This window comes from Cajanus cajan, chromosome 5 (assembly GCF_000230855.2).
Source record: "Cajanus cajan strain Asha chromosome 5, NIPB_CcT2T_4, whole genome shotgun sequence".
NCBI lineage: Eukaryota > Viridiplantae > Streptophyta > Magnoliopsida > Fabales > Fabaceae > Cajanus > Cajanus cajan.
This window is the reverse complement of record NC_138521.1, coordinates 57,456,926-57,471,774: the sequence shown is the minus strand read 5'-3', so window position 1 is coordinate 57,471,774 and position 14,849 is coordinate 57,456,926. Positions and strand designations below refer to the sequence as shown.

The 14,849-nt window shown below is 33.0% G+C and overlaps 2 protein-coding genes across 2 annotated transcripts; one reads left to right on the top strand and one right to left on the bottom strand.

The window, feature by feature from the left end:
- Positions 1-4,985: 4,985 nt before the first annotated feature.
- WR3 (nitrate transmembrane transporter) lies at positions 4,986-6,354 on the top strand. Its single transcript, XM_020351198.3, has 2 exons — positions 4,986-5,219; positions 5,548-6,354. Exons 1-2 carry the CDS (start codon positions 5,090-5,092, stop codon positions 6,042-6,044), a joined length of 627 nt encoding a protein of 208 aa, XP_020206787.1. The 5' UTR covers positions 4,986-5,089; the 3' UTR covers positions 6,045-6,354.
- A 41-nt stretch (positions 6,355-6,395) lies between these two features.
- LOC109791847 (manganese-dependent ADP-ribose/CDP-alcohol diphosphatase) lies at positions 6,396-9,537 on the bottom strand. Its single transcript, XM_020351197.3, has 2 exons — positions 9,410-9,537; positions 6,396-7,845 (listed from the first exon to the last, which is right to left on the bottom strand). Exon 2 carries the CDS (start codon positions 7,815-7,817, stop codon positions 6,843-6,845), a length of 975 nt encoding a protein of 324 aa, XP_020206786.1. The 5' UTR covers positions 7,818-7,845; positions 9,410-9,537; the 3' UTR covers positions 6,396-6,842.
- Positions 9,538-14,849: the final 5,312 nt, after the last annotated feature.

The following is a 14,849-nucleotide window of genomic DNA, read 5'->3' as shown; positions in this document are numbered from 1 at the left end:
TTGTCTTGATCATTCTGATCCCATGTTCTGAACAGAAGTTCTTGAATTCGTGGCTATTATACTCTCCACCATTGTCAGATTTCAGACTTTTCAACTTTAAACCTGTCTGATTTTCAACTTCTGTTTTCCATCTTTTAAACACAGAAAACACGTCAGATTTATTTTTGAGAAAATAAACCCATACCTTTCTCGTAGCATCATCGATAAAGGTGACATAATAGCATGAGTCTCCAAGAGATTTCACTGGAGCTGGCCCCCAAACATCTGTATGCACCAATTCAAGCCTTTCTGTTTTCAGTGTCTTTCCTTGCCTTGAGAAACTAATTTTTCTCTGTTTTCCCAAGATACAGTGTTCACAAGTGCCGACATCTACGTGCTTTAGTTTTGATAACTTACCCTTTGTCGCCATTAGCTTCATTCCTTTCTCACTCATGTGCCCAAGTCTTTGGTGCCACAAGAATGAATTATTGGCAGCCTCAGTAACTGCTATCATGTTCTCATCTGCAACCATGTAAAGTGACCCTCGCTTCTTTCCACGAGCGACAATGAGATTGCCTTTCTTGACTTTCCATGCTCCATCTCCAAAAGTGGTTTCGTGCCCTTCATCATCCAGCTGCCCTACAGATATTAAATTTCTTTTTAAGGCAGGGATATGTCTGACATTTTTCAGTGTCCAATGGCTCCCACTTGAGGTCCTGATGGCAATATCTCCTTTTCCAACAATATTCAGAGGTTTGCCATCTGCAAGGTAAACCTTTCCAAACCTTCCAGAAACATAGTTAGTCAACAATTCATTAGAAGGAGTGGTGTGGAATGACGCACCTGAGTCCATAATCCATGACTCAATAGGACTATCTAGGCTGCAGATTAATGCATCGTCTATCTCGTCAGTTGCTGCATTTGCTGATTCATCATCGTCACGTTTCTTGTGATTCTTGTTTTTCTTCGGAGCTTTGCATTGATTGGTAAAGTGACCTCTCTTGTCACAATTCCAACAAACAATGTCATTCCGGAATTTTGGTTGACCTTTAGCTCTTGACTTTGATCTTCCTCGGCTGTTGTAACCTTTTTGAGTGGTTCTTCCTCTACTTTCAGTATTTAATGCTGAACTGGAAGTAGAACTGGAAGGTTCCTCGGAATCTCTCCTGCGAACATCTTCGCTCAAGATCAGGTCGCGAATGTCGTTGAGCTTCAACTTGTTATCCCTTGCAGAACTGCTGACTGCAGTAACAGTTGCAGCCCAACTTTCCGGTAATGATGACAATAGTATCAATGCCTTCACCTCATCTTCAAATTTGATTTGTACTGACTCTAACATAGCAAGAATAGTGTTAAAATCATTAATATGATTAATCACAAGGTTACCTTCTCCCATCTTAAGGTTGAACAACCGACGCATTATGTGTACTTTGTTGGCTGCAGATGGTTTCTCATACATGTCTGATAGTGTCTTCATCAGACTTGCAGTTGTCTTTTCATTGACGATGTTGAACGCGACATTCTTGGCCAATGTCAGCCTGATCACGCCAAGAGCCTGTCGATCTAGCAAGTTCCACTCTTCCTGTTTCATATCGTCTGGCTTCTCCCCTATTAAGGGTTGATATAACTTCTTTTGATACAGATAATCCTCTATCTGCATCTTCCAGAAGCCGAAGTCTTTACCATCAAACTTCTCTATCTTCACCTTCCCTTCTTCTAATGCCATTGCTCTGCTGCTGAGAAAAGCTCTTGCTCTCTAAACTGAGACTCTCTCCTCTTAAACTGAGGAATTCTGAGAAAAGCTCTCACTCTCTAAACTGAAGATTATTCTTTTCTGTTGTGGAAGATCAGATAAAACTGCAACCACAGAGCATACTAAGAATACTCTCCTCTCACTCTCTAAACTGAAGATTATTCTTTTCTGTTGTGGAAGATCAGATAAAACTGCAACCACAGAGCATACTAAGAATACTCTCCCGAACCTAGAGCTCTGATACCAGTTGTTAGGCAACTGGCATTAAAAGAGAGAATAAAAGGATAGAAGAGAGAAATAAACAATACTAAGAGTATTTGTTTTTGGTGTGTCTTAAACCTTACAAGGTGCCTCTATATATATAGCATAAGGAAGAGGCAAGCATTACAAACTAAGTGATGTGGGACTTAATAAGTAAGTTAAACTAAACAATGTGGGACTACTTCAATTTTAGAACTTAGACTACACACTTAACAAAAAGGCATTACATGCCTCCATTAACCATTAAAAAAGAGAGAAAATAACACATTCATCTTATTAGTTTGTATGATTATTAAAGATTATATATAGTTATTAAATAAATTCTACGTGGTCCACCATCTTAGTTGGTCTACCACGCATCAAATTCTTATTTCTGTGATACACCATTCACACCTTGTTATTTTTGTCTCCTCTTCCCAGCCATCCACCACCATACACCGCCACAAAGTGTTACCAACCACCGTGCGTCGCTCTCAAAGGCGATTTTTAGTTGTAGTATCACTTTTTTCCCCCTATTCTTCTTTTTCCTCTCTTCTTCCATAAGTGTGGATTTGCTGTGACACAAGTTTGTCGTGACACAACGGAGGAACACAAATTTAAATCTGCCACAAAACCATAGAGGACGCACAACACCGAATCTTTCGTGTATCAACGAAGATAAAAGAGTTTGAATCTTTCACTAGGACATAGATTTGGCAACAACAGATGGAGGAAGGGAGTTTGAGGGGGAAAAAAGTCCAATATAAAAGGTGCATCACATAACTATGCAACTTAAATAAATCTAACGGTGAATAATTGTGGCCTATTATAAATCACCTATTATACTCATTCACTCTAACCCTTGTCTAATAATTAAGGGTAAAATGAAAAAGATAAAAATAAATATCAAATGAAAATATCATGTTTATTATCAGTATAGATTATAAATTCCGCAATTTTATATAGTCTATTGAATTATAGATAGCAAAAAGGGCAAAAAGGAGAGGAAAAAAGGTGGTTTTTTGTTTTTGTTATGATTTATTAAGTTGGAGGCTTGGAGTACGGATAGTACAGTACGAACTACGAAATTAATAACTCAGATTCAAGCATAACGTCAAAGAATATAGTTTTATATTTCCACAAACGATATTTTGTACTACATACAAGAAATGCCTCAACAAATATTTTTTTTGATGTAATGAATAATTTCAAAGAATGTTTTTTTTCAAAAAAATATATATTTACATATCTGGTACATAAAATATAAAAATCAAAATTATACTCAAAATATTATTTTTAATTAAATTAAAGCATTATTATAAAAGTATAAAGATTTGGGTAACAAGTGTTTTAATAATATTAATTAAAAACATATAATGTTTCTACTTATTTAAAAATATAAATGTTAGATAATTATTTATATAAATATAAAGATTCGTTAGGATTCGGATAACAAAACGATTTTTCTTAAATAATTTGAAATATTACATGCTATTAAATTAATATCTTTAAAACCCTAGTTTCTCTTCAATCTCCATTTCAAGTAAAAATTGGATAGAATTTTAAAGTTTAAAGTAGGCTGAAGAATTGAGGTCAGCTTACACCGTTGACTCTGGTGCATTTTGCTTCGCATTTTGGCATATTTCCTATTCAGCGAAGGGGAGACTTCGAAAGAGGACAACTCATCAAAGATGGGCGTGTATAGCATTATCCATATAAATTATTCATTCATAGAGCCTAAGAATTTCTCTCCGTATAAATGGATAAAAATAGCACGTAGAATGATTGGGGCCTTTTCATTTAAAAAAAAAATTATATGTAAAGAGATGAATCAAGTTGACGAGTCCAAGTTGTGGAAATGTGGATGCCAAGCGTCAACCTCCTCAAATTTGATAGTGTAAAAGGGCTTTGCAAACAGAGTTGTATTATTTTTACACATATTTTTCTTTATCTTTTCCTATTTTATTTTATAGTTTTCCCTTTTTTTTTCCCGTTGTGTTTTTCTTAGTTGTAGAAATAATAATTAAAAAATTACAAGAATGGAAATTATCAAAAAAATAATGCATGGGAAATGAAAGCCCCTTGCGGTTTGTTTAGGTATTAGACTGCGTTGGCTTTTCCGTAACCGTATAGCTCTTGCTCACGTATGCATTCTGAATATGGACTTCTTGTTTGCTTGCCCCTTCTGAGAGATAGGGGACAAACGCTAATATTAAACTTATAAATCTTCAATCTGTTACATTCTCTTGGGAACGGAAGAATAGGATCTCAATTAATAACATATCTGCATTTGGATTTGGATGAGCTCTAGATTCTATAGAGTTATATAATAAAATGTTAAATTTTTACTTTATTTGGTTGTGATTTATTTCAGTTTTACATCGCTATTAAAAAGTGATACGTACTCTTTTAAGTTTTTTTTTTGTATATACTTTAATAAAAATATGTATGCTTAGTTCTTAATGACTAAATAGAGTCACATTACTAAATTGAAGAAAAAAATGTGGAAACCATGGAAAAATGTGTTTACAGACCAATTTTCAATAAGAATCAGTGTGATACAACATAAAGTTGAACCATGGTTCCCTTTAAGATTTCAGGCATGGCATTAATATCTTCATAGCTTTCAATATGTAATGCATTATTTTATGTACTTTTGCGTGTGTCCATCAAAAACTCCAAGCACTTGGGGGAGAAGAAGAAAATAGAAAAATAATGATAAAGTCAACTGATAGAAAACTATACTAAATTTTGCAAATGGCCAAATGCACCCGTTTAAACCATCTCCATCTATACAAATACAATCATCAGCTGGTTAATAGGACGTCCTTTCAACCTGTTCAAGGGATATGTCTACCACTTGTTTAGCTATTTTTTATCTGCTAATATTTTTAAGCTATTGTTTGGGCATTTGGGCATTTGGGCCTTTTGACTTGTCATAGTTGTCACTTGTTAAATTTTTTTTTAATTCCAATTATTTTATGGAATTGGGCTTTATATAAAGGCTTTAAAGTCAGTGCATCCCCACTCAGAATCTTACAATTCTCAAGCCCTCAACTCTCCCCCCACTTTGACTTTTCTTTCAGAAGAGCTTGTGGAGTTGAAAACTGAGTAAACATGGTTGCACTCAGGCTTGTGGTAGCATCACTTTTAATTTTCTGTTTAGCTGGAAGTTGCTATGGGAAGGTTCACTTCTCTTCCCTGAAAAGAACCCTTGATGTCACAGCTTCCCCCAAGCATGGACAAGGTACGTAAAAACATCCCTTCTTATATTCCCCCTTCCTCTACCACTAGACTTTACAACAAATATATATGATAACTTAGGTTCGATCTCATCTCACTTGTCAAATTCTACTGTCTCTAATGGTCGATGTGAATTAAAACACACATGGATGAATCAATTAATTAAGACCATATTTAGTTATCATTAATTATAGGTAATTTTAAACAAAAAAAAATAAAAAGCTAACCTAAGTCTAACCTTGTATGCAGTCCACAATTTTACGAATTTGGTGGTAAAATTCACCACTTTATTATGCTAATAAATTGAACATGGTATATTAATGATTATGCAGTTCTGGTGGCTGGAGTAGATAAAATCACCGTAACATGGGCTTTGAACAAGACCTTACCCGCAGGGACAGACTCTGCGTACAAAACCATAAAGCTGAAGCTGTGCTACGCGCCCATAAGCCAACGAGACCGCGCGTGGAGAAAGACCGAGGATGAGCTCTCCAGGGACAAGACATGCCAACACAAGATCGTAGCCAAACCCTACGACGCTTCCAACAAAACGGTGCAGAGGTTCGAGTGGTTGGTTGAGCGCGACGTGCCCCAAGCCACGTACTTCGTACGCGCATACGCGTTTGACTCAAACGACGTCCAATTGGCTTACGGCCAGACCACGGATCCCAAGAAGAGCACCAACTTGTTCGAGATCCACGCAATCAGCGGCCGCCACGCGTCCCTTGATATCTGCTCCGTTTGCTTCAGCGTTTTCTCGGTCCTGTCGCTCTTTTTCTTCTTCTTTCTCGAGAAGAGAAAGGCTAAGGCTTCTTCCTCAAAAAGTTGATCCAGCCACACACCACGGCAACGTGAGAAAAACATTGTAGGTTTTCTAATGGTTGGCATTTCATGGTCGTTAATAAATCATGAGGGACCCGTTTGTCCCTCTTACTAGCTGGTTATCTATATTTTGTAGTACTACAACTAAATTACACGTCAATGTGAGCATTATCTCCCCCCTAAACTTGTAATATGAGGATGAGGGAAGATATTTAATGATAATTCGATGTACGTGATTAGGATGGTAGCATGTTATCAAAGTCATAAGTAATAAAAAAAATGTCAAATTACTTGGTCCATGACCAGGAGTTTTACTACTTTTTTTGCTTGCCATTTTGAGTAGGTTGAGAATGGGAAATTATGTAGAAATCAGTCAACTTTGCAGTTTCATTGTACACAAGTACTAAATAATGATATAACTATTACAATAAGTTAGAGGGTATTCGTTTGACCACAGCAAAGTCTTTCATTGAATGTATATATATCTCCAGAAAAGTTTCCTAATAGTTTTACAAAAAAATAAAAAATAAAAAATAAAAATCTTCACTGGCAAATCATTTCTGAGGAAACCTCCAGCGATGTTGATGCTTGCTGCATCTATGTCTCTTCCGGAAGCAAGGGAAAAAGCCAAGTAGAAAGTGGTTGATTCATGAACTTGCAAGTTAGCTAACTCAACTAAGTGATTCCAACTTCGATTACTTGTAAGTTAGAAAGTTTCACGTGTCTTGGACCTGCGCCAAGGCCACCGTATTCTCTAGTATCAATAAAAGAATAGGTGTCTTAGAAACACCAACACATCTCGTCATCATAAATCTGCTTTAGGATGAAAATACATGTCTGTACTCTGCATTCTGTCCGTACCATAAAGTGATATTCTATCATCATAAACATCAACATATCCAAATGCATCCGTGCCAAAAGGACACTCCAGGGCAGCTTCAAGAACTCTGTGGTGAACTCCATGGGAATCAATTGAGTATCCACCTTTGTGATCATGTCCAGATAGACAGAGCTTCACACAAGTGTATCTGTGTAACAAATTCATTACTTCGTCATAATTCCATAACAGTGCCTCCTTAGATGAGGCCCCAAGATCTAGAGGCAGATGGCAACAGATTACCACCTTCTGTTTCATTTTTGTTGCTTCCTGAAGAACACCATTCAACCATTCCATTTGTTCCTTTCCAACAGCTCCATTGAACATAAGGAACCTTCTTTCAAGGCCCACCAACCCTGTTGGACTGTTCTTGTCTTCATTTGGATTCTTCTCCCGGAGGAATTTCAAGGCCTCCAATGTTTTTGGATGATCTTGAGGCCAGCCAATTGCACTTATGTCATAGCCATCAAGAACTACAAATCTATATTCAGGCACCGGTGAAAAATCATAGTAAGCATGCCCTACAGGATTCTGGATCTTTAGTAATGGAAGTAACTTATTTCGAGGCAGATTGTATAGGCAGTGATTGCCAATCAAATGATACACTGGCCCTTTGAACTTCTGAAATTCATCCACAACTTTCTTTACAGTGTTAAGAGATTGATCTTTTGGACAATAGCCATCTACAATATCTCCGAAATTTATCACAAATTTGTGCCTCTGATTATTATTCCATTCTTTTACTGCTCTCTGTAACACAAGAATGCTATGCCTATAGTACCGTGGAACACCAAGAAATGACCTACCATCAGGAATGTCAGCATACTGCACATCAGATATCAATCCAAAAGAAAAGAGAGGCTGTTTCCCATTCGTAGTAGTTAGTCCGTTAACAGAACCCATATTGTATGTATCTACTCTCCACAAGCTCCTATTGGTCATACAGCATAAATAATGTCATCAGAATAGGATTTTGGATTACAGTCTATTATAAAATAATGAGTATGCATAATCTCAAATGAAGAAATCAATCATTTACTCCTTATAAAACTTGTTAGGAATGATATCAATTTAACAACTTTATTCATTTACAAATCACTTTGCGAACTATAACTAAAAATTTGTAAATCCTTTCAGGCATCACTCTTGGTAGCATTGCAAATCACTTCATATCAACCAGGTTCGCTTAAATCCTACAATTGAAATGGTCAAAACAGGGGATAACAGAAATCAATGATCTCAATTCTCAACCTGTGAGTAAACTTGTCTATCATCCGCCCTAAAGTTTCAATTTTTCTCTGTATTACTATTCAACATTCAGAAAATTCCAAGTTAAAGAATGAAAATATAGAAAGCACACAACCAACCGTAAATACTGATTTGCCAACATGGTCAATCTTCAGGAGTCTGATATTTTCTTATAAGAAAAAATATGATTCCTCGACAAATATTTTCACACCAATTTTTACATCCACCTTATTTCTACCTCTATGTTTCTCTTTGTTTTCATCAAATCATCTGAGAAATTTTTACATCCACTTTTCCTTCCATCCCACCCAATTTTTCTTTGTATCTATCTTTAATTTCAATCACATCATTTATCACAACTATCATTTTTTTCCTATTTGTTCTACCTCTGTTATCTCTCCACCCACACACCCCATTTTTAGGGTGTACATTTATCATAACTCTCATTATCTATTACATCAATCACTCTCTCTCTCTCTCTCTCTTTCTTCCCTTACAAGGTGTATACATTCCAAGGAGGCGTGGAAAAAAAAAATCATTTTTCATGATTCCTCCGATAACATAATGGCCATCTTGTGGCCAAGTCCACCAGTTTGAGATCAGAGAAAATGCAGTTTCCAGATCAGACATAAGTACAGATGCAATGTCAATAATCTGGTAACAAGTTTCAAGACCACAGGAAGAAAAAAGGAGAAATCCTCTAAAACAGGTCAGACTCATTGTAAAAACTGCATAGTGATCAGTAAATAAAAACTAGAAAGAAAAAAAAATGCAGAAATTGGCCAACAAATAGTTACGAGCAACATATTAACTAGGAATCTAGAAAGCACAAAAGGACTCCTGAATTCTGATGTATGTCATGCCACTACACAAGACCACAAGATGAGCAACTAATTCGAATCGAATGATTATCTCCACATATTTCTCCAAATCAACTAGTTATGAAACTCGCGAATCCACTATAACCTAAAGGTCCAAAACAGAGTTAGGCCCTCCTTGAGAACTATTCCAAGGTCATGTATCTTATCTATTGAGTATTGACATTCATCGTGTCTAAGATTCGTGAGAGTTGTGATTGTTCTCACATGCAACACAGTTTATTTGATCCTATATGAATGCAGTGCGCAATGCAACAGAACAAACGAACCCGAAATTATATTTAAGTTAAATTTGTATAATTTCTCTTTTTGCTGCTACGGAATATGAAAGAAACAAATGCTTTGAAAACGAAGAGAATAGAGACGTACTTGTTGTGATGGAAACAAGAAAACGAAAGAGACAGTAGGATGTTGAGATTGGAAGTGGGAAGGAAGATCGCATTCGCAACGCGTGAGTCGTGTTTTTGGGAATTGCGACGTTAATGCAATGCAATTTTAACTTTTAAGGGCTAAAACTGTCGTTTCCAGATGTCACAAACACGGCTCTGTCACCTCCTGATTAGCGCCACCTGTCCTCTGTACCAACACCCTTTTCGTTCGTGTAACGTGTTCACCCACCAACACAAAATATATATTCTTTTATTTGTTTGGAGAAAAAACAAACATCATGATTATATAAAACACCTATATCTTTTTAAAAGACTTTTTTTTTTCATTCTGATTACATTCTTAAATAAGCAATATTTTGTTCCTTATTATCAACGAGGTGGTCACGAACTTTTGTATCTTCTTCACCCTGATGCTCCTCACGACAATAAAACAAAAAATTCTCCACCGACAATAGATATTTCATTTGATTTAAGCACCTGGTTTAAACAAACTTCTAATAGCCAATCAATTTCAGAGAACATGAAGCGTAGTATTTTTTTTTAAAAAAAACCAGAATTTGAAGATAATTATTTATTTTATATAACTAAATTTAATTTATATAAATAAATATTTTTAATTATATATTATATTTTAAATAAAATTTGTAATAAATAAATCATTTTGAACATATAATTATATTTTAGGTTTATAATAAATAATTTATAATTTCATACAAAGTTATTGTTAATTATTGATAATCTTTTAAAAAAATTAATAAAATAAGTATGAAAATAATATATTCATAGAGATAAGAAATTAAAATATATTGAAATAAATATGAAATTGGTACACTCAAATAGATAAAGAATTAAATAAATTGAAGTAAATATCAATGTCTTTCTTGTGCGAAAGTAATTTTAATTATTTTTTTATAATAGAATTTTAAAGATTTTTTTAATTTTTATCTAACTTAATTTTTATTTGTTATAATTATTTATAAATAAATTTTTAATATTTTAAAATAAATTATCAATAAATAAAAATAATATTATGTTCTATATAAATTATTTATAAAAATTTAAAATATAATTTATATACCAAAAAATATCAATTTATACAAAGAAAAAAATTTATTTTAATTTATATAAATATATTATATTATACAGACGGTTAATATTTATGATATATAAATCATTGTTAATTTTTTTAATTATAATAATTATATGATCAAATTGTATTAATATATCTAAAATTTGAAATTATATAATTAATGATATGTTTTAAAATATATATATATATATATATATATATATATATATATATATATATATATATATACGTATGTGAAAATGAAATATATTTTTAATTAAAATAATTTTGATTAGTATCATATAAATTATTTATGATAGAATATATCAACATTAATTGTAATATATTTCTTTAAAATTAACATTTATAGTATACAAATTATTATCACTTTTGTTTTCTGATTATAAAATATATTTCCAAAAGCTTATGTAAATTTTTTTATTTTGAATTATAAATCCAAATAGAAAAGCTATTAAGTGATAAATAAGATTTGAAAAATTACTGTTCAATTTTTTTTTAATAAATAATTTTTAAATTATAATAATTTATAACTATTAATAAAAAAAAATATTTTTAAATAACTATTTTCGTCTCCATTTTTTTTATCCACTTGTTATGTAATAAGTCTCATTTTTTTTTATCTATTTGTTATGCAATAACTCCTAATAAATAAGGGATAAAATAGAATATATATATATATATATATATATATATATATATATATATATATATATATATATATAAATGTTATCATTTATATAATCAATAACATCTCTATTTATTATTTTTTCCCTTACATGTCACCAAATTGATTTTTATTTTATTTTTTAATTTATAAAAAATACATAATTATATATTTAATTATAATAATGAAGAATATTATAAAAATCATATATTCTGATTAAATCAATCAATTAAATTATTAAATTAGATGTATTATTTTTATATAATAACATAATCAATTTATTATACTCTTATTATAAAAATATAATTATTATATATTGATTAAAAAATTATTATACAATTATATTATTACTATTATTATAAATATTTATATTTTAGACGATTAATTTTTATTAATATTGTAACGACCCGGCTGGTCACTACACTCAACACAGCACACCGGAAACACCAAACAGAAAGAACAAGTATATAAATATAGGATCTAGATTATATATATATACAAGGTCCCATTTCGGCTAGAGTTAGAGTGTACAAACAAAATACATCCAACAATTGCTAACTAAGTAGCTAATACATCAAAAGAAAAAACTTCATCTGCCAGCTACAGACCTTCCTCAGCAAACCACCAACCTCAACCCTGCCCTGCTCCCATACAACAGTATGATCATTGCAATCCAAACACATGGAAACGACAAAGGGTAAGCTAGTGAAAAGAATCAACATACATATGTAAATATGTGAATAGTAAACAGCTACAACTATCATCACATCAATCAGCTTAACAAAATCAGCTTAAAGATACCACAACATTCAGCAATAACAGCACCGACTTAGCAGTTATAACAGCACCACAATAGTGACTAATAACAGCACCGACATAGCGGCTACAGCAGCACCATAATAGTGGCTAATAACAGCACCGACATAGCGGCTACAGCAGCACCACAATAGTGGCTAATAACAGCACCGACATAGCGGCTACAGCAGCACCACAATAGTGGCTAATAACAACACATAGTTCAGCACAACACAACAATTCATCATACAGCAATAACTGCTTGCAGCACAACTCAGCACATCAATATACATCTATTACAGCCTAACATCATATTTCAGCATTATCATCTAATCGGTACAGCATGTTCATCAATTACATCTCAACTCAGCATAAAACAACATTTATCAGCAATTTCAGCATAATTCAACATCATCATCCGCGCCCGGCACGCTCATGGTCGCGCCCGGCGTGGCACAACCAGAGAGTACCAGGGATCATCGCGCCCGGTACAATTCGTATTGCACCCGGCATGATAGGAGGCAGAGACCTCACAAGGTCTCATAATCCCGGCGTGCAAACCCGCGCTCGGGGCAAAGTAAGCAGAGACCTTCCCAAGGTCTCACACCCGGCGCAATATAAATTGCGCCTGGCGCCACCTATGGCAAAGACTCCCAAGGAGTCTCCACGCCCAGCGTGACGAAGTCCCGCCCGGCGCCACATCAGAACCACAAAACTTGAGTAATCTACTGATATCGCGCCCAGCGCCCTCTCACCACGCCCGGCGTGGGCCATCCAGAGGCTCACATTCTCAAGCTCGCCCGACGCATACACCACTGTGCCCAGTGTGCTTGCCCAATGAAGCCCTCTGATGGTCACGCGCCCGGCACGAAGAACTGCGCCCGGCGTGATACCCAGCAGCAACTCACTAAGTTCGAAAAATCTCTTCAAACCCTGCAAAATAACCAGGAAAATCCACATGCAATCGGCCTAAAGTACTACATTTTCATCAAACATCACGAAAAAACCCTTCATTTTCAGCATGCAACCATTAAATCAAGAAAACCCAAATTTTCATCCAAAACCCTCAAACTCCAAAAATCCATTTTTCACCAACATTCAGCCAAAATCAACCAATACCAACAGATAATGGGCTTCTAGCACCGAGTTTCATCCAAAAACAGCGAAAAACCTAGTTTTCCTTACCTCGATAGAAGAATTCGAGCTTCCGGGAAGAGAAGGGTTCAACGGAGGAGAAGAGAATGGACGGAGGGAAAAGAGACGGAGAAGAAGAACTCTGAATCACCTACTCAGCAACACCACCTAAGGTTCCAAAAGAAAGATCAAGAGTAAGGAGAATGAAGAAGAGAAATGAGAGAGTTGGAGTGAGTGAGAGTTGAATGGGAGGGAAGAGAGTCACGAGTCTCACAAATATATATAGTTTGATTTAATTACAAGTAATATATATTAATTAAGGTAATTAAGATTATTTTATTTAAAGAAATAAGATTATTTTGTATTAATTAAGATAATTATGACAATTTAATATTCTTATTTTCTTCCTATCATCTCTTACACCTACTATTCTTTTGTATTTTTTTTATCATTAAATACTCCTAAGATACTATTCTTTGATATTTTTTTAAAAATTAAATATTCATAAGCTACTGGCGATATTGATCTCTAATCTCACACTCTATGTGTCTATTTCTTCGGATGAATCCATCAGATACAAAGAAAATAATGCTCATCATTAAAGACAAATTGTACTTTAAAATATTGTTTCATTCTAAATGATCTACCACAGAAATCCTGCAACGACTATTATGCAACCGTAAAGAAGTGCTATGTAAAATTTGAAAGTATAACAGAAAAAAATAACTAATCTAAATCACATACTTTATGTGCCTATTTCTTGAGATGAACCAACGAGATACAAGGGAAAGCTCATCATTAAGCACAAATACTAGTATAAAATCTTTGTTATGTTCGTAATGATCAACTATTAAAAATCATGCGATGACTATTATGAAAATCTTGAAAAATTTTAAACAATTTGGAGTGAAATATTTTTGTTTTAATGAAGAAATTATAAAAAATTAAAATTAAAATATTTGTATAATTTTTAAAAATCGTAGAATTTTATAAAAAAAAAGTAAGAGTATTTTTTCTTTTTTATCTCCTATCTCCTCTGCTCTCTTAAAAGTAAGAGTATGTCAATATTTTTATTAATTATTGAATGTTTAAAATTATTAAATATTATCTATTATTAATTTTTAAATTGTATGACATTTAATTTTATAAAATTTAATCTTAAATCTTATATATATATATATATACTTAAAATCAATTTTGCTCAATGAAAATCAAATTACTCTATCCAAATCAAAATTTAAAAATTAAAATTTTAAATTGATTTGTTCAAATAAAATATTTAAAAATAAAAATAAAATTAAAGTAATTTGAATTCTTAAAATTTCTAATTTTAAAACTTTAAAAATTTCTCATTCAAACACATTATTAAAGAAGTGTGATATAAAACTTCAAATGTATAATAGAAAAAACTAAAATTTCATTTTATTTCATACTTTTTTAGTTTCTAATAAACAAAAAAGTCATTAATCCAAATATTGTTAGACTCAATTTTCTTAAACAAGATTGAGTTTAAAATTTTGAAACTTAGAGAGTGTGGTCTCAAGTTCAAAACTTTAGAATGAAAATTGAGAAAAAAAAATCTTAATAAAAGTATTTGTTAAATTTTTCAATAAAAATTAGTCATTTGAATAAATATTTTATCCTAATAACATAATTATAAAAACATACTTTATTTTCCAAAGAGAATGCCAAAATGACTTCAGGTTAGAGAAAAATAAAAGGCAAGAAGAAACAAAA

Coding starts and splice junctions, on each gene's coding strand:
- WR3 (XM_020351198.3), top strand. CDS start 5,090: ATGGTTGCACTCAGGCTTGTGGTAGCATCACTTTTAATTTTCTGTTTA. Junction 5,220..5,547: donor TTCCCCCAAGCATGGACAAG/GTACGTAAAAAC, acceptor ATGATTATGCAG/TTCTGGTGGCTGGAGTAGAT.
- LOC109791847 (XM_020351197.3), bottom strand. CDS start 7,817: ATGGGTTCTGTTAACGGACTAACTACTACGAATGGGAAACAGCCTCTC.